General features: G+C 42.7%; 1 protein-coding gene across 1 annotated transcript; it reads right to left on the reverse strand.

Annotated features, from left to right (window-relative positions):
- Positions 1-2,764: 2,764 nt before the first annotated feature.
- Positions 2,765-20,979, reverse strand: LOC112232384 (CDC42 small effector protein 1). The gene is made up of 5 exons (XM_024399382.2): positions 20,809-20,979; positions 11,550-11,861; positions 6,652-6,756; positions 5,149-5,220; positions 2,765-4,796 (listed from the first exon to the last, which is right to left on the reverse strand). Exons 2-4 carry the CDS (start codon positions 11,730-11,732, stop codon positions 5,152-5,154), a joined length of 357 nt encoding a protein of 118 aa, XP_024255150.1. The 5' UTR covers positions 11,733-11,861; positions 20,809-20,979; the 3' UTR covers positions 2,765-4,796; positions 5,149-5,151.
- Between the last annotated feature and the right edge of the window lie 978 nt (positions 20,980-21,957).

The raw sequence follows: 21,957 nt of genomic DNA on the forward strand, positions 1-21,957 counted from the left end.
AAGAAGCACAATGGACCATAGATTTCCTTCATTCAGGCGATGGGCTTTTGCTGGGCTCTGCCAAGGACAGGCCCCATGTGTGTAGTGGTGTGTTTTCAGCCAAGCGCCAAAGCTATTGGCTATGCCCAATGTTTTATATAGAAACAGCATCCATTGTTAAAGAGGAAGTAGAGTGTTGAAGGTTTAATATCCTCTAAAAAAAATTAAAAAAAACATTGAAGAGTGCCTGGTGAGAGAAGCTGAAAACCTTATGGTGAGGACAGGAGAGAAATCACTGAGCAAAAAAACAAAAAAAACAAAACACTATTGTAGGGTAGGTTCCGTGAGGCTCAGCTGGTAGAGTATGGCGCTTGCGACGCCAAGGTTGTGGGTTCGAGTCCCATGGGCAATCTGGAGAAGGGGGGGGGGGTATGAAAATGTATGCGGTCACTCTGGATAGGAGCGTCTGCTAAATGTAAAAAATAATAAGTAGAATTGCTTGGCTGCAAAGAGATGCCAATATATACAGTGGGGCAAAAAAGTATTTAGTCAGCCACCAATTGTGCAAGTCCTCCCACTTAAAAAGATGAGAGGCCTGTAATTTATCATAGGTACACTTCGACAGAGAAAATTAGAAAAAGAAATCACATTGTAGGATTTTTTATGAATTTATTTGCAAATTATGGTGGAAAATAAGTATTTGGTCACCTACAAACAAGCAAGATTTCTGGCTCTCACAGACCTGTAACTTCTTTAAGAGGCTCCTCTGTCCTCCACTCGTTACCTGTATTAATGGCACCTGTTTGAACTTATCAGTATAAAAGACACCTGTCCACAACCTCAAACAGTCACACTCCAAACTCCACTATGGCCAAGACCAAAGAGCTGTCAAAGGACACCAGAAACAAAATTGTAGACCTGCACCAGACTGGAAAGACTGAATCTGCAATAGGTAAGCAGCTTGGTTTGAAGAAATCAACTGTGGGAGCAATTATTAGGAAATGGAAGACATACAAGACCACTGATAATCTCCCTCGATCTGGGGCTCCACGCAAGATCTCACGCCGTGGGGTCAAAATGATCACAAGAACGGTGAGCAAAAATCCCAGAACCACACAGGGGGACCTAGTGAATGACCTGCAGAAAGCTGGGACCAAAGTAACAAAGCCTACCATCAGCAAGGGCATTGAAGATGAAACGTGGCTGGGTCTTTCAGCATGACAATGATCCCAAACACACCGCCCGGGCAATGAAGGAGTGGCTTCGTAAGAAGCATTTCAAGGTCCTGGAGTGGCCTAGCCAGCCTCCAGATCTCAACCCCATAGAAAATCTTTGGAGGGCGTTGAAAGTCCGTGTTGCCCAGCAACAGTCCCAAAACATCACTGCTCTAGAGGAGATCTGCATGGAGGAATGGGCCAAAATACCAGCAACAGTGTGTGAAAACCTTGAAGACTTACAGGAAACGTTTGACCTCTGTCATTGCCAACAAAGGATATATATATATAAGTATTGAGATAAACTTTTGTTATTGACCAAAATACCCATTTTCCACCGTAATTTGCAAATAAATTCATAAAAAATGTTACGTGATTTTTTTTTCTGATTTTGTCTGTCATAGTTGAAGTGTACCTATGATGAAAATTACAGGCCTCTCATATTTTTAAGTAGGAGAACTTGCACAATTGGTGGCTGACAATACTTTTTTGCCCCACTGTAAAAGGAGCAAATAAATATGATGTAATTCCGGGGAAAGTAAGCACACTGAGCAAAGGGACATATGCGGTCTACTTTTTAAATTTAGTCTCAGGTTTAGAATTGTCAACATTAAACCTTTAACGAACATTTCTAACCCTATTTTGTCCGTCTTTATTAGACGAACTGGAAATAGTAAGTGATGATACTTGAAAGTAAATTAGTGGGCAGCATCAAGTTAAATATATTTCTAGTCTGTGGAGATAAATTACAAATAGCTAACGACAGCCAACCAGTAGTTTATCGGGTCATCCTTGCCCTGTGTCAAGTTTACGCTACAGTCAGTGCTAAAGACTGTAGCTTCAGTCTTTTCCCACATTGTTTACACTGAACTACACCTACCACATTTTCAGTTTTTCCATGGGCACTTTTCCCCCCTTCCCCAGTGAAGTAGGTAATGAATGCGTTATCCTGCGCTCTGCTCCATGGTTTGACTCTGGGCTGCTCACACAGATTAAAATCATTATTATGTTGTTGTTGAGATTACTGTGGTCTCAGACAGCTGCTTGTAATAAAAACACAAGATGTTGGAGGATGAGATGTGCGAAGGCTGGATGAAACCTCTCATAATAGTAAGTCTCTTCCTGCAACGTTGCAGTGTGATTTGCTCTGGCTGTTGGAAACAGGGGAACTACAATTTGAGCCGTGTTCATCGCAGCAAATGTAATATCAGTGATTAGTTTACAGATTTTTGCTGTCAATCTGGGTCTGAAGACTAATTAAACACTTGAAATGTTTGATTTCCCTGAACTCTGAAAGTATTGCTGATTTATCACCAAACTGTTAAACTGGGTATAATTTGTCCGCATATTATTCCCTAAATCAGGGGTTCCCAAACTTGGGGCTACCCTCTTTCAGAATTGGGGAACATTTATTTTTCATATGCACTTGTGTATAAATAAGAATTTGTTCTTAACTGACTTACCTAGTTAAATAAAAAAGGTAAAAAATAATTAAAATAAACCTCTGGAGGATGTGCCCCTTCAAAGTAAATGGCACTTTCAAGTAAACAAACACAAGAAACACACATGGATACATAAAATAGACTGTATTTTCAGGAGGGAAAAAGCCCAGAAGCAGAGAAAACACACAGATTTGCAGCAGTTGAAATACTTCCTCTACTATCACACATCTGTTCACCAACGTCCACATAGGATGACTGTGGAACACATGTGCAATTCAAACTAAAGAGGGAGACCCAGGAAAACAGTGCAACTGAAAAAGAAAGCACGTACATTGCATCCTGGAATCTCTTCAGTCAGAGAAATCTTAAAACAAAACTTAAAAACCCAGCTCCACAGCTGACAAAAATATGGAGGGCAGTCGTAAAACAAACAATAAAAATTACTCTCATACGGCAAGTGTTTACCTGAACTGTAGTAGGCATGCATCTAAATGTAATATTGAATACAATGACAACAGCGGGGCTATTTACCAGTAATGAGGCAAAATAACTTGATAAATTGAAAAATAACAGAAAGCAAAATCAGCCATCACTTTCTCACCGTAGTATTATAGGCTTTGCCGTTTCCTCTAACCTGAACTGTAGATTGCCATTGAAACAGAAAGCCCATAAAGTCACCTTTCAGAATAGCTAAAAAGTGAATGAGCATGTCTCAGCTTAGACAGGCAGGGGCCAATTCTAAGAGGAACACTGTGCAACAGGAGAACCAAGGCCAAGTTGCCATAGTTTATGATACATTTGAGATGTTGACGTCATAAACCTGCTGAACTAACAGTCCAACTAGATTAGTTTTTAGATAAAGGCAAACGATTAAGATTAGTTACGGCATCTACATTCAGCTTTCAAGCGCTTACAAGTGGATTGCGCAAGAAGACTACTACCACATACAAACTTGTTTAAAACCCCAAAAAGGGAGTCTATGGGACATGACAGAAGGTAATGAATTTCTTCTTTTTTGTGTCACGTACACCAGATAGGTGCAGTGTTTTACAAGGTCAGCCATCGTACAGTGCCTATGAGCAAGGCACATCGATACATTTTTCACCTCGCCTGCTCGGGTATTTGAACCAGCGACCTTTCGGTTACTTGCCCCAACGCTTTAACCGCCGCTGGCTTCCTGCCAGTGCTATCCAGTGTTCAGATGTGCTGGTGTTAAAGCAGGCATGGTAAAAAATAAACTAATATATAAAGGCATAACTTTGGCAATAACACTTAAGGTAGAAGTATATATGAGAGGGTTGTCTATGAAAAACGTGGCGTGCGTTTGTAAGGAAGACTGAGTGACTAATGTTGGAATGTGTGTGGGAAAGACTAGAAAACTTCTAAGAATCATCCACGTGAAACGGGCAAAGTGCCAAAACATTAGCAAAGTAGGCTACAGTGCTGCTAAGACTGGATCTCAAACTGCTCCAGACAAGTAGCGGGTAGAGCCAGGGGTGATGCCACATCCTGCTTGTCAATTGAGCAACTTTGCTTCCAAAACCTAAATAACAATTTGACCACTGCACTTTAGCAATACATATGAAAAGTGCCTGCTTGTCATGGCACTATAGGAAACATATGGGCTCAGTTTCCACCATTTACTACTTATAAAGGCATTATAATCATTACAGACAACACTTTTAAAAGGGCACAAATGCACGCCACTTCGTGTCAAGAACAAAGAAAACTTGTTTGCGTTATTGAAAGAGTAGTATCACACGTGAGACGGTCTTGTTGGTGAAATATGAAATGTTCGGACAATCCCTTGCTTGAGACAGAGGCAAATGGGAAAATCTGTATCCGCCAGCAGCCTGAAGTGTAACAAATACCTCCTAAAAGCCCACACACAATCCCGTCCAGTCCCCAGTGCTGAGTGAGAATCCAGGGTACTTTCCCGCTTCAAGGCAAAAGTCATGTTCCATTTGAAACTGGATGATGGGGGACGAAAGGGATTCTGGGAAATGAAGTCATCTTTTTTCTTTTTTTTTGTGTGCCATTTGCGGTGGTCATTGTGGGCCTAAGTGCAATATGCAGAGTTGGTCCATGAAGGTTGGCTTGAGGCTGGGTCCGAGGAAGGGGGAAATGAGCTCACGTCGAGTCCTTGGATTGGTCCATATGTCTGAAACCGCAAACAAAACATGTCATTGGAGAGCAGTCGTTTCTGAATAAAAAGTTAAACATTGAAGAATATCTTCAGATACAAAAAAATAATAAAAAAACCACAGTAAGGCGTTTAAAAAAAGTTTTCCAAGAACTTAGGCTAGTAGTTCATCGTCGTCATTTGGAAGAACAAAAGATAAGGAGAGCCATCCATTAATATCCCACTCATACCGCTTGACAAACAATTCCCCAGTCTAAAAAAAACTAATTAAGATGAACACTTTCAGCTGGACATATTTATTTAACCCCTAAAACAGTATGATCTAAAGAGTGAGTATGTGTGCGCACTGGAGTATATAGACGGTACTTACTGGCTATAAGAGGCTGCTTCTGCCATTGGTGCTGGGTCCTTTGGACCTCATCTGTTCCTGGACTGACCCTGACTGCATGAGGGACAAGAGCAACATGGCAGTCATACGAACATCACTCCCTGGTAGAGTCATGTCAAATTCAGTGGAGCGTCAACCAGCAAGAACAGAGGACATTGACAATATGACCTGTTTTCTGGTATTATGCAACAGTCGGTGTTATTAACCTTGAGTCATTCCACCTGCAGCTGGATTACACAACGAAAACTGTGGTTGCTAAGTAAGTGCCCTTCGCTCACTCACAAATGGTGTGATATGTTGATATTTCATATGCCGAATGGAAACACACTGTAGTCCTACAATCCCGAGCGGTTAATGGATACCCACCTCTAGTTTATGTGAAAATGCTAACTAACTTTGCAACATTAGAACACCGTGCATGAAAACTAAAAAATAACCTGTAGTCGGAATACTGACAGCGCTGAAGGAGACAGTGTCAAGATTACACAGACAGACGTTTCGTAATGGTGTTATGTAATAATTCTGCTTCAACAAAAAAGGCAGCAGTGTTTGTCTACCACACCTATTTACACTGTTCCAGCCCATTAATGGGCTTTGCATCATTATAAGGGTTAGTCATGGTTCGCAATGGAGTCAACGGCTTAGTGGAAACACAAAACGTATGTGCCTCTCATTCGGCATTAAAGCTCATTAAGGTTGTCAATGCTAAGTATACAAGACTTGATCACTGGTGAGTTGACTTGGTTTTCAGTGGGATGTCTGAGTTCCCCTTTAACAGGCACAGAAAGGAGCTTTTGTTTTAGGTTGCTGTGCTAGATGATTGGGGGAATCTTCAACCAGCGTTGCAGGACACAGAGGGGGCCTTTCATTTAGCAGCCAAGGCCTTCCAGCTGTGTCCCCTGTCACTGTCCCTTCTCTGTGTGCCCTCTGGAATCACTCCCAGGGAGGGAAGAGGGACTGAGTAATAGGGTGTAGGGAACATCATGGGCATGAAGTGGTAGGGAGGGGGTCCATTTCAGGGCCTGTGTTTCACAGGACCACTTCCACCTCTTGCACAGGCTGAGCCTTGTTCAAAAGTGAGGCTGCAGGTGGCTGGCTGGAGATGGGCCAATTAGCCAATGAATGGGTGTGGGACAAGTGTAGCAGTTCATGTATGAAAGCAGTGTTTTTGTATTCATTTTTGTCCAAAGAAAACCTCTGGACAATACTAATTCCCTGGTTTGTACCATGGTGCACTGAGATGTTTTAAGCAATATCTTCCAGACTTGATCCAAGTGTTGAAATATATATTTTTTTAATTAATTTGACATGCAATGAAATTATAACGCAAAGACCAAATAATATTACTCACTATGAGCAGCCCAACAGCAATTGTTAGGTCAGTCTGTAATCTTGACAGATAAACCTATCATTCTTCAAAAACACTGATTACAAAATGTGTAAAAAGGATGGTCTTCATGAAAGTAGCCAAAACTTTATACATACCGGCGGCAAACCTTCCGCCATCTCCCCAGAGCCAATGTGTGTGAGGTGCATAAAGTTTGTGGGCTCTCCGATCATGCTGCAGTCAATCTTCCTCCTCTTCTTCTTCTGAAACAAATGCAAAACGCCAGAGGTCAGTGACCTATAGTAATTCAAATATGGCTAGGCAACTGCATAGCACAGCGGCTGTGCAACCAAAAATGAAAGCGAAATTAGATTTTAATTCAGAAGATACTCTAAAATTACAACATAAACATGCACTTAATCGAACAATGATCAACATTTTGTCCCCAAATAAGCAGCTTATTTTATTAGAGACACAGGATAGGAACACTTATTTGGTTATAGGTGTAAACCATGAGGTGGTCTATTGTTCATGGGATGAAATACTATAGAACAAACAGAAGTTGATGCCGGATAGTAAACAATGTCAAAAAAGCCTCTATGCAAAAAACTTGCAGAAGTAGTCAAGTAGTGGATTTTTACATTTTTTTTTAATTTTTTTTTTTATGTGATTGCTTAGAATATTAAATATATTGTTCTTGCTATGCATAAGCCATAAAAAAAACGAAGGCTTTTTAATTGATAAACTAACAATATAGTGGACATCTCCTGATGCAGGCTAGCAGATGCCATAGCCATTGACCATTTCAATGAAACATGGTGAAGCCCCAAAATTGCCCTCACTAGAAGCCTGTGTTTCAGACATAAGGAAGTGGATGGCTGCAAATGTTCTAATTTTAAACTCGGGCAAAACAGAGATGCTTGTTCTAGGTCCCAAGAAACAAAGAGATCTTCTGTTGAATCTGACAATTCATCTTAATGGTTATTACAGTCGTCTCAAATAAAACTGAAGGACCTCGGCGTTACTCTGGACCCTGATCTCTCTTTTGACGAACATATCAAGACTGTTTCAAGGACAGCTTTTTTCCATCTACGTAACATTGCAAAAATCAGAAACTTTGTCCAAAAATGCAGAATTTTTTAAAAAACTTCTAGGTTAGACTGCTGCACTGCTCTACTTTCCAGCTACCCGGATAAAGCACTAAATAAACTTCAGTTAGTGCTAAATACAGCTGCTAGAATCCTGACTAGAACCACATTTTTTAAATCATATTACTCCAGTGCTAGCCTCCCTAGACTGGCTTCCTGTTAAGGCAAGGGCTGATTAAGGTTTTACTGCTAACCTACAAAGCATTACATGGGCTTGCTCCTACCCATCTCTCTGATTTGGTCCTGCCGTACATACCTACACATACGCTACGGTCACAAGACGCAGGCCTCCTAATTGTCCCTAGAATTTCTAAGCAAACAGCTGGAGGCAGGGCTTTCTCCTATAGAGCTCCATTTTTATGGAATGATCTGCCTACCCATGTGAGAGATGCAGACTCGGTCTCAACCTTTAAGTCTTTACTGAAGACTCATCTCTTCATATGATTGAGTGTAGTCTGGCCCAGGAGTGTGAAGGTGAACGGAAAGGCTCTGGAGCAACGAACCGCCCTTGCTGTCTCTGCCTGGCCGGTTCCCCTCTTTCCACTGGGATTCTCTGCCTCTAACCCTATTACAGGGGCTGAGTCACTGGCTTACTAGGGCTCTTTCATACCATCCCTAGGAGGGGTGCGTCACTTGAGTGGGTTGAGTCACTGATGTGATATTCCTGTCTGGGTTTGCGTCCCCCCTTGGGTTGTGCCGTGGCGGAGATCTTTGTGGGCTATACTCGGCCTTGTCTCAGGATGGTAAGTTGGTGGTTGAAGATATCCCTCTAGTGGTGTGGGGGCTGTGCTTTGGCAAAGTGGGTGGGGTTATATCCTTCCTGTTTGGCCCTATCCGGGGGTATCATCGGATGGGGCCACAGTGTCTCCTGACCCCTCCTGTCTCAGCCTCCAGCATAAATACTGCAGTAGTTTATGTGTTGGGGGGCTAGGGTCAGTTTGTTATATCTGGAGTACTTCTCCTGTCTTATCCGGTGTCCTGTGTGAATTTAAGTATGCTCTCTCTAATTCTTTCTCTCTTGGAGGACCTGAGCCCTAGGACCATGCCTCAGGACTACCTGGCATGATGACTCCTTGCTGTCCCCAGTCCACCTGGCCATGCTGCTGCTCCAGGTTCAACTGTTCTGCCTGCGGCTATGGAATCCTGACATGTTCACCGGACGTGCTACCTGTCCCAGACCTGCTGTTTTCAACTCTCTAGATAGCAGGAGTGGTAGAGATACTCTTAATGATCAGCTATGAAAAGCCAACTGACATTTACTCCTGAGGTGCTGACTTGCTACACCCTCGACAACTACTGTGATTATTATTATTTGACCATGATGGTCATTTATGAACATTTGAACATGTTGGCCATGTTCTGTTATAATCTCCACCCGGCACAGCCAGAAGAGGACTGGCCACCACATAGCCTGGTTCCTCTCTAGGTTTCTTCCTAGGTTTTGGCCTTTCTAGGGAGTTTTTCCTAGCCACCGTGCTTCTACACCTGCATTGCTTGCTGTTTGGGGTTTTAGGCTGGGTTTCTGTACAGCACATTGCGATATCAGCTGATGTACAAAGGGCTATATAAATACATTTGATTTGACCAGGATATAGACCTTTAGCCATTTTAAGTGTTACATAAGCAACCTTGACCGATGTTTACAAATGTGCTGCTGACCAAACGTTGAACCCTGTGTCATATGAGCTAGTCATGTAACAAAAACAAGGTAGACCACTGTGTGTGTCTTTTCTTCTTGACATCATCTTGACTTCGGAGGATCTGTTGGAGCATGCCTACATACCCAACGAATCAGGCATCTTACCGACAATTCTTGTTGCTACATTAGCATGACAGAGGAAAGCAGTCATTCCCACAGACTCAGAAAGACAACCTCACAACCATTTCAGCAGGCATATTGAATCAGTGAACACCTAGCAACGTAAGATGCCAGGAATTGAACTCAAACAACACATGCGACCAAATAAGGTAACCCCTATACTTTTCTTGGCTCGATTGACATTCTTCGACGATCAAGTAGGAGCCTCTGTGTAGACCAACTTCCGAGTATCAATAACGGCAATCGATTAAAACTTAAAACACTTTGCCGTTTGGTACTTTAGTCCAAACAGCCCTTGAAAACATTAAAAAGGCATACCAAACCTAACCAAATGCACAGCTGGTTGGCATCCACTCAAGTGGCAGCCATGAGTCATACCAAACTCAGAAATAAATCCACACTACAACGTTGCATAACGGGAGGTAGGCTATCCAGTGGCTGATTGATGGAAGGTCTAGCTAATTGGTCAGCTGCGTGTGTTGCAAAAGAGAAACCGTCGCTTAGCAACTTATTTTAGGAGAGACCTTCAGTATGTGTAATAGCAACCATTTGTGTCAGAAACCCTTTGGCATAGCCTGTGCTTAGAAAAGTGGGTAGCAATTACATGACTGACATACAGGAAGTTAGGCAGACCCAAACTACCAACATCTCATGAGAGCATCAGTAAGAAGAGTCAATGCAGTAATATAAAATTTAAAAAAAGACATGCCACACAAGCCCCTTTCCTCTCTAAACAGTTCCACCATGTAAACCCCTGCATGTATTCATATAAAGTGGCATAACTGTACAGTCCTCCCTCAACAATAGAACAAACACAGGCCCTAAAAATAAATAAGAAAAGAGGAAGGGAAAAAGCCATCCCACGGGACAGTGCCCCAGTCCCCTTCCTCTCTCCTGGGCCCAGTCCCCTTCCTCTCTCCTGGGCCCAGTCCCCTTCCTCTCTCCTGGGCCCCCGGGTTCATTGTTGACGAGTGGGAACGGATGAACACAACCCGCCGTTACGCAACTCTCCCTGCAAAACCCGGGCCAGGAAAGGGTGCCGCCCTGAGGTCAAGGGTCAGCGGTCGCTTCTGGAGCGCTAAAGGGAAGTTCTTCCACTCTCCGGCGACACACTGATATGTTCGGTCATCAAAAAGGACCTCTATTCACCCCTGTAATGCTGGCCAGGATTCCATGAAATGCTTTGAAACACCTGATGACGCTAAGCTACTCTAGGTCCAGTCATTATAGTTCCCTGGACAGATCGATTCAATCGTTAGCGTCATTAAATCAACAGACTAGAATGTAAAGATAGTAAGGACATGTTTTCAATACAGTCCGTCCCAATATTGTGATGCCTACATTACTGATGGATACAAATATGCACGGTCAAAGTTATAAATGTGGGTCACATGGTCAGTGAATATTAATGACTGGCATTCACCCTAAGTATAGTACACGTGAAATAACAAATCAAAAGATGGCACTCAAGATATCGCTCATGATGTGGATGCCTCTAAACGGCAAGCTATAAAACCCCCGTTTAAAGATATCAGCCTGTAAGTGAATGCAGATGGAGTCTGAAAAACACCATAAATACGTCGGCCTTTGCCAACAGATTTATTGAACTTTGATGCATTTAAAAAAAGGGTCCCCCATAACATCTTGGCGTAAAAAATAAATAATGGGTAGATAGATCGTTGGGGAGTGTTTCACTTTTGGCTGTTCTAAGCATGCATTTAGGACTCCCTTGATTGGGCCTCTGTACATACCAATACAAATCTGATAACTTTGTGTTGAATGCAACAGCCAAAAACACTAAGTTCTTGTGTGTGGTCAGAGTAAGCATGCTTGGCTGCCTGGGATGCCCAAACCTTGCCTTTGGCTACAAGATTAGCCAGGGACCTCTAACAACCTCTGTGGAACTTGGCAAGAGAGGGTTGAATAGAATTGGCCAGGATCTAATATAGCGCAAGCTTGGGGAGTAAACTTCATAGTCAAATACATCTATTAGATGAGGAATTTTGTGAAACCTGACAAAGAACGTTAGAGTAGTGGGCATTTTATACCTCTACATGAGTAAATAAAAGGGCAGCTGGCCCAGACTCACCGGTGGGGGTTTGGCCACCACGCAGCAGCCCATCTTGTGCCAGAACTCGCTCATTCCTGGGCTCCGCCGGTTCTGTCGGTGCAGCGCCCTGCTCTCTGTCGCCGCCCTGCAGGCTGGTGAAGACAGGTAGCCTCTGTGACCCTCACTCTTGGGATAGTCCTGATGCATCCAGATCCCTTGCATCAGATAGCCAAAGTTGGTCAATCCCCAAACCCACCGCCCTCAAAAGGTCAGGTCCTGATTCGCTCAAGCCTCCCGGCGTCTTGATCCTTCTTCGGGTATCCAGTCAGATTAAAGTCCGCAGGGTTTAATCTGTTGAGACATGAGTTTATTAAAAGAATAATAGCCAATGTAATGTGAACATGGTCCTACTAGTTAATTTTATTTTTAGCCAACATATCACTGCAAGCCTAACCTCCTAAGGTGGTAGCAAATCAAATGTCTTTATAAAGCCCTTCTTACATCAGCTGATGTCACAAAGTGCTGTACAGAAACCCAGCCTAAAACCCCAAACAGCAAGCAATGCAGGTGTAGGCAGCGTACTTCTTACTGCATTCGACCCAAACCAGCATCTGGTCTAGAACAGTGTTTAAACCATTTTAAAATGATGCAATTCTTTGTGAGTAAGTCTGCTTCATGAGTGCCGATGACGACACATTGACTCACATTGCCCCGTCCCCCAGTTCTAAGACTCAAGGGTTTGTGGTCTGACCACAGACCCCCCCCCGTCTTCTGTTCCAAGTTCCGACATAACGGAAGGTTTGATCAGAGACGGATGGCCACACAAACATGTATAACACATCTAAACATACAGTTTTACAAAACAAGGTGACAAGCACATTAGACATGAGAAAGACATAACAAGGGTGAAAAAAAAACATCTGCAAACAGTAAGGACCAGTTGTCCTTGTAAGGACCTAAGCATCCGCCTTTCGCCTCTAGGTTGTTCCCATCTCGTCCCAGTTCCAGCCTTGCTAAGTCACATGAGGAAGCCTAAATGATAAACACTGTGGAGCACCATCTCCGAAGCCATTTATATGACCTCTTTTGCAGTGTGAAAGAAAGTTCTGCCAAGACCATTATTGCCTTCATAAAAGTTTGGTTTATACTACTTAGTGTCGTCTTTGGTTTATCGCCATGCTTAAGGTGGTCACTGATGAGCCGTTAAGGCAATTAGAGCTGCGGCTTTCTGGCATTTTTATTAGGATCCCCATTATCTGTTGCGAAAGCAGCAGCTACTCTTCCTAAAAGGTCCACACAAAACATAATACAGAACATTAATAGACTAGAACAGAACTACAAATAAAACTTTTTAATTTTTTTTTTATAAACAGCACACAGCCTACATCAACACATTAAAAAAAAATCTAGGTCAAATAGGGGAGAGTAGCGGCGCCATGGTTACCGCCTGCTCCAAGGACTCTGCTTCTACAGGTTGTTTTCCACTACTGTGCTTGGACTTTAGTTTACTTTGGGCCCGCTGCTGATCGTTTGATTAAACTTTTCATAATGACATGGCTCTCCTCCAGCTCCGCTTTATCGTGCCCAGAGGCTGTGTGAGGAAACTGTTTAGGAATGCGTGTGTGGTGGAGAGTCTCTCTCACACACCTTTTCACAAGAACAAGGTCAAGCCTATGCTCTCTCAAACCCGATACAAAAATACTGTAGCAATAACCTCCTTAAGACATTAGAATTAGCACAGTTCTGGAAAAATTAGCACAAAGCTGTTGTTTTCCAGAACTAAGTAAGAGTAAACCTAAGGCACCACACAGAGTGGGTCACTTGATAGCACAAGCACATTGCTGCCATTTGGGCATCACAGCGGTTTTAACAGGTACGCTACTAGCCTGACACACTCACTGTATAGTTCACTTATAGGCTTTTTACTTAACAGTCATCCGGGCAGTCAGAAAGCCAGTCTGACTGGTGCACGGTAAAGGCATCAGGGTTGTAAGACGGGCTGGTCAGTGGGTGTAGAGACGGTTCTCAGGCCCCATGGCTTATTGGGATGAAGTGTGAAGTCTGTACACAGACTTATGACGACATAAAGGGTGTGGATGGACGGCAAGGCAGGCAGGCTGGCACAAGTCAAATAGGACACAGGCGTCTGTAGAGTTGAGCCACTGGCCGAGCCAGCCTTGCACGGGCAAAGTCTGGGTCTAATTTCTCTCCGCGTTGACCTCTTACGGTTTCACCCCAGAGCAGGTACACTTAAAAAAAGGGATTATAGTGAGGACACACAGCATGGTGAGAACACAGTACTCAGAAAGAGGGATAGAACTGTGAACTGTCTATAGGACAGCACTGGGGCTCAGAATATCTCCTATGGTACACTATTTAGGAGGAGTGTAACCTCATGACCAAGTTTCCCATGATTCATAGCACCAAAAGAAGAACAGAGGGTGGGGGTAGGGACAGACTTGGGGCAGTTGAAATACTTGTCTGGTGAGGTAAGGATTAACGGAAACTCTCGCTTTGGGCTCATCTGGTCTCTGACGGCATGCTCATCATCTTGTATAAATAAACCGGCTTTCCAGAGACCTGGGGCAGTCTCTCTCTAATTTGAGGTTTCCTCTGAAGAGCAACGAACGATGAGCAAAAACAAACCCTCTTCAGAAGAGTGACAGTCCAGTTCTGTTGAATTACTACTGGAGAGACCTTGATAAGATGGTGCTATATTTTGCATATCTTCTTAGGCCACAGCTGTTTATTTGTTCAACTACTACAGGCTACCCTGTGGGAACAGGGAAGAATAGTTCTGGTTTCCCAACAGGGATTTTTCCCTCACCCAACTTTGTCTCATCATTAAATGGGCAAGGTGGTTCCTCAGACGGTACTAAAATGGTTGACAGTTTAATAGTTCCTCAACCCTGACAGGATCCCTTGAGACAACATCACGTCTTTGTGCCAAAACCATCCAGCAACCTTCTATGGATGCATGTGTATCTTTGCATCGACAGAGTGAGAACTCAGAAGTGTTGAGGCTTCCCTGTTATCTGTGCTGAACGGGCAGAAAAGCCAAAACAAGAAGATTGCTTCTTTGTCAATGTGAGACTAACCTTATTAAAATGACACAGCAAACACCACAATGTAGCTACAGTAGCAGACAGCATGTGATGCATGAGTCCAATTGCCGAGTATGTCACCTAGCCCAGCTTTTTTGTCTTGGGGGGGGGGCTTATTAAAATATATCTTCAAAAAAAAAAAAAGTGTTTTAATACAAGGCATCAACTTGACCAGTCTAAAGCAGCTAGCAAGACTTATTGTCTCAACGTGGGTTTGTTCATTTCATATCCCCGTGGGTAGGCTGACAGTGACGATACTTCCTGCTAACTCACCAAACACTGACGTGGCTAAAAAATTCCATAGACATGCTAACAGACATCTCTGTAAGGTGTGTGGCAAAACACATTTCATCGCAGCTCTCTTTTCCAAATAGACAGAATGAACAGCATGTGTATATAAAAACATCAACGGCTACGATCATAGAGCTTGTATTTGAAAGAGATAATGGCTACAACTTACTGGGATTTATGAATTGAGAAGCAACACAGACAAGAGGTAATGTGAGCAGAGATATTGATGAAAATGACATTCGACCCGGACTAAAGACAAGCTCACAGATGCTCATACAACACACCAAAGGCAACAAAAAAAACACACACAAAAAAAACAACTTTCCACAGAAGTCTCCCTGTTGACATGGGCTCATAATGCCAAGCTCTGTTCCCTCAAAAAGGATAAGGTGCCAGGTCACACTATAGACATTAAAGACAACGCCTCTGGCCTAGACGAGTAGGGAGTAACCTAGCGTGATGACCAATTAATAGAGCCAGATCTAACAGCATTATATGTGAGCTGGAAAAGATACAATTGGAACCTTAGGATTCGTACACTGGTTGTGATCCTCGCATCTCAAAATCATTCAATGAGATCTTTCAGCAACAACAATGTTGAGATTAAGATGTTCTGATACCCTTTTGGGTATGTTGGATGTTTTAACGAGGCAATCTGCAGTCGAAACAACAAACGAAGCGTTTCACCGCCACGGTTTCTGTAAAAGGCGGAGGGATGGGGCTGAAGAAGTGTAACCACTCAAATTCATACGCGGAGCATCCATGACATCAACATTATAGTTTTAGCTGTAAAAAAAAAAAAAAAAATGCAATACAGCATTTTAGTAAAACAAGCTTAAATGTTGGGTTCTAATGCGGTACAATAGTTGAACTAAGCTCATGAGATATTTAGAAGTTATATTCCTCAAGAATCAAATGGGTACATATCCAAAAATGTATGTAGCAACTGCAGAATGCCCCCCTCAATGGTCACAGTTATTCAATGACATGCTCAATAGTTACACCACCTATCCTATAAGCGTTTGCAAATGCAATAGAGACCTGCAAGCTACCTACCTACCAACTGGGTGAAATCTTGGATGTGGGTCAGTGGCTCACTGTCAAAAGGCGAGAGGAAAAAGGAGGGGAGTGGTCTCTAACGGAGGAATTACAATGAGGCCTTTTCATGGGATCTGGTTAAAAAAATATATATACTTTACAACTGGTTAATGGCACATTTAAAAATTGCAGACATCAGTTTTCAAGCAACAGCTTGAGGACAACATGGATCTTTCACGGAATCCAATGCACTGCCATCCACGATCTGATGACTGGTTCAGGTGTTTAGAATTGTATTTGAACTGAGGTCTTTAGAACAGTTGCTTTAAATCGAGAAAAGCATCAGTGTAGTGATTCCTGCCTGGCACTAGATGAAAAGCAGGTAGCAGCTACATCGATATAGTTGGTGAAGATAGGTCTCTTCAAAATCAAGTTATTCAGGTCTGAAAGAGGTCTAGTGTCCATTTTCCACATCATCTGTTGTGCGCAACTACGCATCAATCCCAAATTAAAATGGGGAAGAGAACCATTAGCCCATAACAGGAGTATACATAAAGGCCTGTCCTCCCAGAATGACTTACTGGTAGGCTTAATGAAATATGTCTCCAAAGTGACTCTTCTCATGAAAGATTAAGTATGGTCAATGTATACATACACCTATTGCTTACAGTATAGGAACTTCCCTTTACCCCCACTCCTTAGGTCACTAATGTGGCAGTGTACACTGGGGTGTCCTTTTAAAGAAAGGAATGAATAAAGATTAAAGTTGCTCCTATCTGCAACAAGTACAAAGTCAAACGTACAGGAAAGGACGCAGTTAATGTCACAATGGGATTCGACACTTCCATGACTCAATACAGCTAGTTTGACATTTCCTGCTATCTTTATCGGAATTATCAACCCCCCCCTGCGTGTCACAGGTCATAGGTTACTCCACAGAGTTCCACACTAGCAGGGGGTAAAGTACAGTCACCATATGCCAGGCTCAGCTGCTGAGTGGCTGTTCTAACCACCTCAGACATGAACTGAAAACACTAACAAACTAAAAGATAGAATTCCCCTGGCCCTGCACACATACAGTACCAGTCAAAAGTTTGGACACACCCACTCAAGGTTTTTTCTTTAAAACTATGAAATAACATTTATGGAATCATGTAGCAACCCAAAAAAATTGTTCAAATTTGTGATATAGTTAGATAACTTCACTGTTGAAGCTAGGAACACAAGCATTTCGCTACACCCGCGATAACATGTGCTAAATATGTGTATGTGACCGATAAAATTTGATATTCAACCCCCTCCTGTATCAAAGTCCCTGCTGCCTCAATTCAATTATTATTAATTTATTTTTTTGTTTAACCCTTGGCCTACAATGCTCACGCCACTGCAGAAATCAAATTAATCTAATTTACCACCCAACCCTAAGGTAAACTAGAGATCTGAGAAATAGTCAAACAGCGAGATTTTACAGGATGGGATGGGTTTCTCATATTGGCACGATGCGTAGGGTGTTTACCTTTCACTCCAGCAACCCAGGTTGGCTTCCTTGCGCAGGCGTTGCTACACTGGTGTCAGAAATGGGATGGCGGCTGTGAGGCCATGAGAACGCACGGCCCAGACTTGTGAGTATTTGAAGCACGGGGGGTGTTGCCTGAAATGTTATGAATGCCCATCTGTGGTAAGCCTAACATTTGTAATACACAAAAAGACTTCCGGTCTGGACAGAACCGAGAATAGCCATCCAAAATATGTCGGCTAGTGCTTACTGGGGTGTAGCCTACCATGTCGCTGGCAATGGAATTTTATGAATGCCCATCCATGTGGTAGGTCCACCATTTGTGAAACAGGCCGTTGCATTGGCTTTATTAGTCCTGATTCCTGTGACTAATCAATTTAGCTATTCAAGTACTGAATACAGGGTTTCTATACAGCACAGATATATTTAGATTTATGACATATCCTAATTCTGCTACATGATTTATGACAAATACATTTTTTTGATGGGACATTGGTGGAACGCCACAGGGATGAGTCTCTAAAACAGCACCCTGAAGAGGCACGCTGGGAATGGACAAGCAAAATATTTTGTGCCCTTGCCTTTGACAAAGTGGGCACTGCTTATCACATGGCGGCATCAACGCTCACCTAAAAAGCTCTTATGCTACTGGTTGAGGGAAATTGCCACTGTTTCAGGGCAGAATTATGTGAAGTTGCATGTGTTGTTGTTGGTGGTGGTGCGCCTTGGTCAGTTTAGCGCAGAAAATGCCACCCTTATCAATCTGCCAATATAGGTAATGAGCGGGCCGGGCAGTGGTGTATGGGGTTTTGTTTTCATGCCAGAGACCAGGGTTGGCTACAATATTATCCAGCTGAAGACCTCAACAGTGAGGTTGGAGCACACAGTATTGAAGAAGAGCCAAACCCATCCCTGACCAATGGGCTTTCCCATAGAGGAGAAGCAACAGTGAGGGAGTATATGAGACCATTTACAGTCTCATCCCAAAACTATGCCCTCCTGAAAATAGACCACAATGGCTTACTTTACCCAATGCAGTCAACTGACTGAGCCACTGTCGCCAGCCTGACTTCCCTGAATGTTTTAGACCTCTAATTTGGAACTGACAAAAAATAAGAAATCTTGTCATAAACAGGCTATGTAATTTGTCTAGCTCTCTCATCTCTTAGAGGAAATGAATACTCAGTGTCTTGAGGGAACATTGTGACTACTTTAATGTAAAAAAAAAAATGTACACTTAAAAAATAAGCACATGTAAAGTGTTTGGCCCATGTTTCTTGAACGGAAATAAAAGAACTCCGAAATGTACCATACGCAAAAAAATTGTATTTCTCTAAAATGTTGTGCACATCCCTGTTTGTGAGCATTTATCCTATGCCAAGATAGTCAATCCACCTAAAAGGTGTGGCATATCAAGAAGCTGATTAAACAGCATGATCATTACACAGGTGCACCTTGTGCAGGGGACAATAAAAGGCCACTCTAAAATGTGCAGTTTTGTCACACAACGGCACAGATGTTGAGGGAGCATGCAATTGGCATGCTGACTGCAGGAATGTTCACCAGAGCGGTTCGCTGATATCAACGTTGTGAACAGTGTGCCCCAGGTGGCGGTGGGGTTATGGTATGTGCAGGCATAAGATACGGAAAACGAACACAATGGCATTTTATTGATGGCAATTTGAATGCACAGCGATACCACGGCGAGATCCTGAGGCCCATTGTCGTGCCTTTCATCCGCCACCATCCCCTCATGTTTCAGCATGATAATGCACAGCCCCATGTTGCAAGCATCTGTACACAACTCCTGGAAGCTGAAAAAGTCCCAGTGGCCTGCATACACACCAGACATATCACCCATTAAGCATGTTTGTAGATGAGTGGGACAACCTTCCACAGGCCGCAATCAAGAGCCTGATCAAGTCTATGCGAAGGAGATATGTGGTGCCGCATGAGGTGGTTTCACCCGATACTGACTGGTTCTACTCGCCTACTTTTTTTTCCTTTTGGCATCTGTAACCGACAGACACCGAACTGCATTCCCAGTCATGTGAAATCCATAGATTTGGGCCTAATGAGTTTATTTCAAGTGACCGAAATCCTTATATGAACTGTAACTCAGTCAAATCTTTGAAATTGTTGCATGTTGCGTTTATATTTTTGTTCAGTGTAAGTTAAAACAATACACAACATAACATTTCAATGAAAACTGATGAAGACATCTTCTGTATGGGGGAGTTTTGTTAAGAGTCCTGACGCTGGGTATGAACAGTATCACGCATCCCTTGCGTTACTATTTTAGAAGGATAATGACTTCAACTTTCATATCGGCTATAAATCATTTGTAAAAAAAAAAAAAAAACTTTAAAAACGACATGTTCAATTGAGAACACTTTACAGGGTTTGCCCATGCGCGTGTTTACAGAAGACAGATAGAGGAACCACCTGTGCTAACTATCTAGCATGCTCTGAACCCCTGTTTGTAACGCCGGGTTTTTCCCCAAACTTGGTCCCTGTGGGGCCCCCATAGTGCACGTTTTGGTTTTTGCCCTAGGACTATACAGCTGATTCAAATATCAACACGCTTTTGAGTCAGCTGTGTAGTGTTACAGCAAAAACCAAAACGAGCACAGAGTTTGCGAAACGCTGGTGTAACTCTTGACAAAAACTGCCTGTTGAAACTGTATTAAAGCCGGTTAAAAACACTATGTTGCATTTGTGAAATTATCTTGACGTTATGTGAAAATAAAGGGCTTCATGTTTCTAGAACCGTATCACAGTTTAAAATAGATTCACTTTAGATGGAGTTTCGCTGCTAGAGCCGGTCTAGCTCAAAATAAATTCATATCCTTTCGACCTTAAGGAGTAACGGTAGACACTTGGGCTAGCGGACTAAACTCCGGTTTATGAAGTGTCTGGACTTCAACACGGAGTTTAGTCCGCTAATCTTGGGCTAGAACTACTCGAACAAGTGTTTGATTTACACCTGACAGATCACACTCCGGCCAAGCCATTTCCAAGGGAATAGCCACAAAATACACTACATAGCCAACCTTTATGTAGCTCGATGGGCTAAGCATTATTTAACCAAATAGTAATGACTTCGAGTTTGACCGAATCTGGTCGTTTACTTTAAAAGCATAAAACGTTCAAATGAATCAATGTTGAAAGTACAAGGATATTTAGATTCTAGGCAACGTAACGCCATTGTCTCTGGGTTTGGCCAACTCTAAGCCTTCTCAGTAAGAGAAACATTGTAACAATGACCACGTACCCCCTTTCATTTCCAGAATTAGCTAGTAGGCTAGCCTACATGAAGAAAAAAGTCTCAATAGCGGCGTTGACTTACCTCCGTTCTTAAATGTAACCAAACAATGTCGATATCCAGTAGCTAAAGTATTCGCTGAATGCCCTTTCAAACACCAACGTTTAGCACCAACCACACTTATGCTGATTCTCGGTTTTTTGAGGTGTGGTTCTAAGTTGTTCAATCAGGAAATTGAAATGTTTAAAATGTTTTTTTTCACAAGCTTATTTTTTTTGCCGGTAAAGTCAAACAGCACCCCTTATGGACATAGACACCATTTGACTTCGCGTCATCATAAGGTCAACACTGCCACCTACAGGGAAATTGCAGATATAGACATAATCTTAGTACACAATCCAAGTTTCAAATTTAAATGTCACATGCACAGTGAAATGCCTTTCTTGCAAACTCAAAACCCAACAATGCAATAGCAGTGTATTACTAGAAGAATAAAAACACGAGAAATAAGAACATGAAATATGAAATACACAATTACATAAGTAAGAATACTATATATAGGATTTTTTTTTTTTTAAAGTCAGTTCCAATACCATATTGCCATGTACAGGGATACTGGAGTGATGGATGTAGATATGTATAGAGGTAAGGGGACTAGGCAACTGGATATAAGATAAACAGAGTAGCAGCAGCTTGCATGTGAGTGGGTGTGTAGAGTCAGTATAAATGTATGTGCATATTATGTGTGAATAAGCAAATGGAGTGAGTATATGTGTGTCTAGGGCCCTGTGAGTGTGCATAGACAGTGCAAACATTGAAATAAAATGTCAATAAGGATACAAGGTAAACACAGTCCGTGTAGCTCTTTATCAACCGCATTGCTTGGGGGTGGAAGCTGTTCAAGAGCCTCTTGGTGTCAGACTTGATGCACTGGTACCTTTTGTTGTGTGGTAGCAGAGAAAATTGTCTATGGCTTGGGTGGTTGGGGGGCGATTTTCCAGGCCTTCTTTTCATACCGCCTGATATAGAGGTCTTGGATGGCAGGGAGCTCGGCCCCAGTGATGTACTGGGCTGTCCGCACAACCCTCTGTAGCGCAATGCGATCGAAGGCGGTGCTATTGCCATACCAAGCAGTAATGCAGCCAGTCAATATGCTCTCAATGGTACAGCTGTAGAACCTTTTCAGGATTTGAGGGTCCATGCTATACCTTTTCAACCTACATAGGGGGAAGA

This window comes from Oncorhynchus tshawytscha, linkage group LG13 (assembly GCF_018296145.1).
Source record: "Oncorhynchus tshawytscha isolate Ot180627B linkage group LG13, Otsh_v2.0, whole genome shotgun sequence".
Classification (NCBI taxonomy): Eukaryota; Metazoa; Chordata; class Actinopteri; order Salmoniformes; family Salmonidae; genus Oncorhynchus; species Oncorhynchus tshawytscha.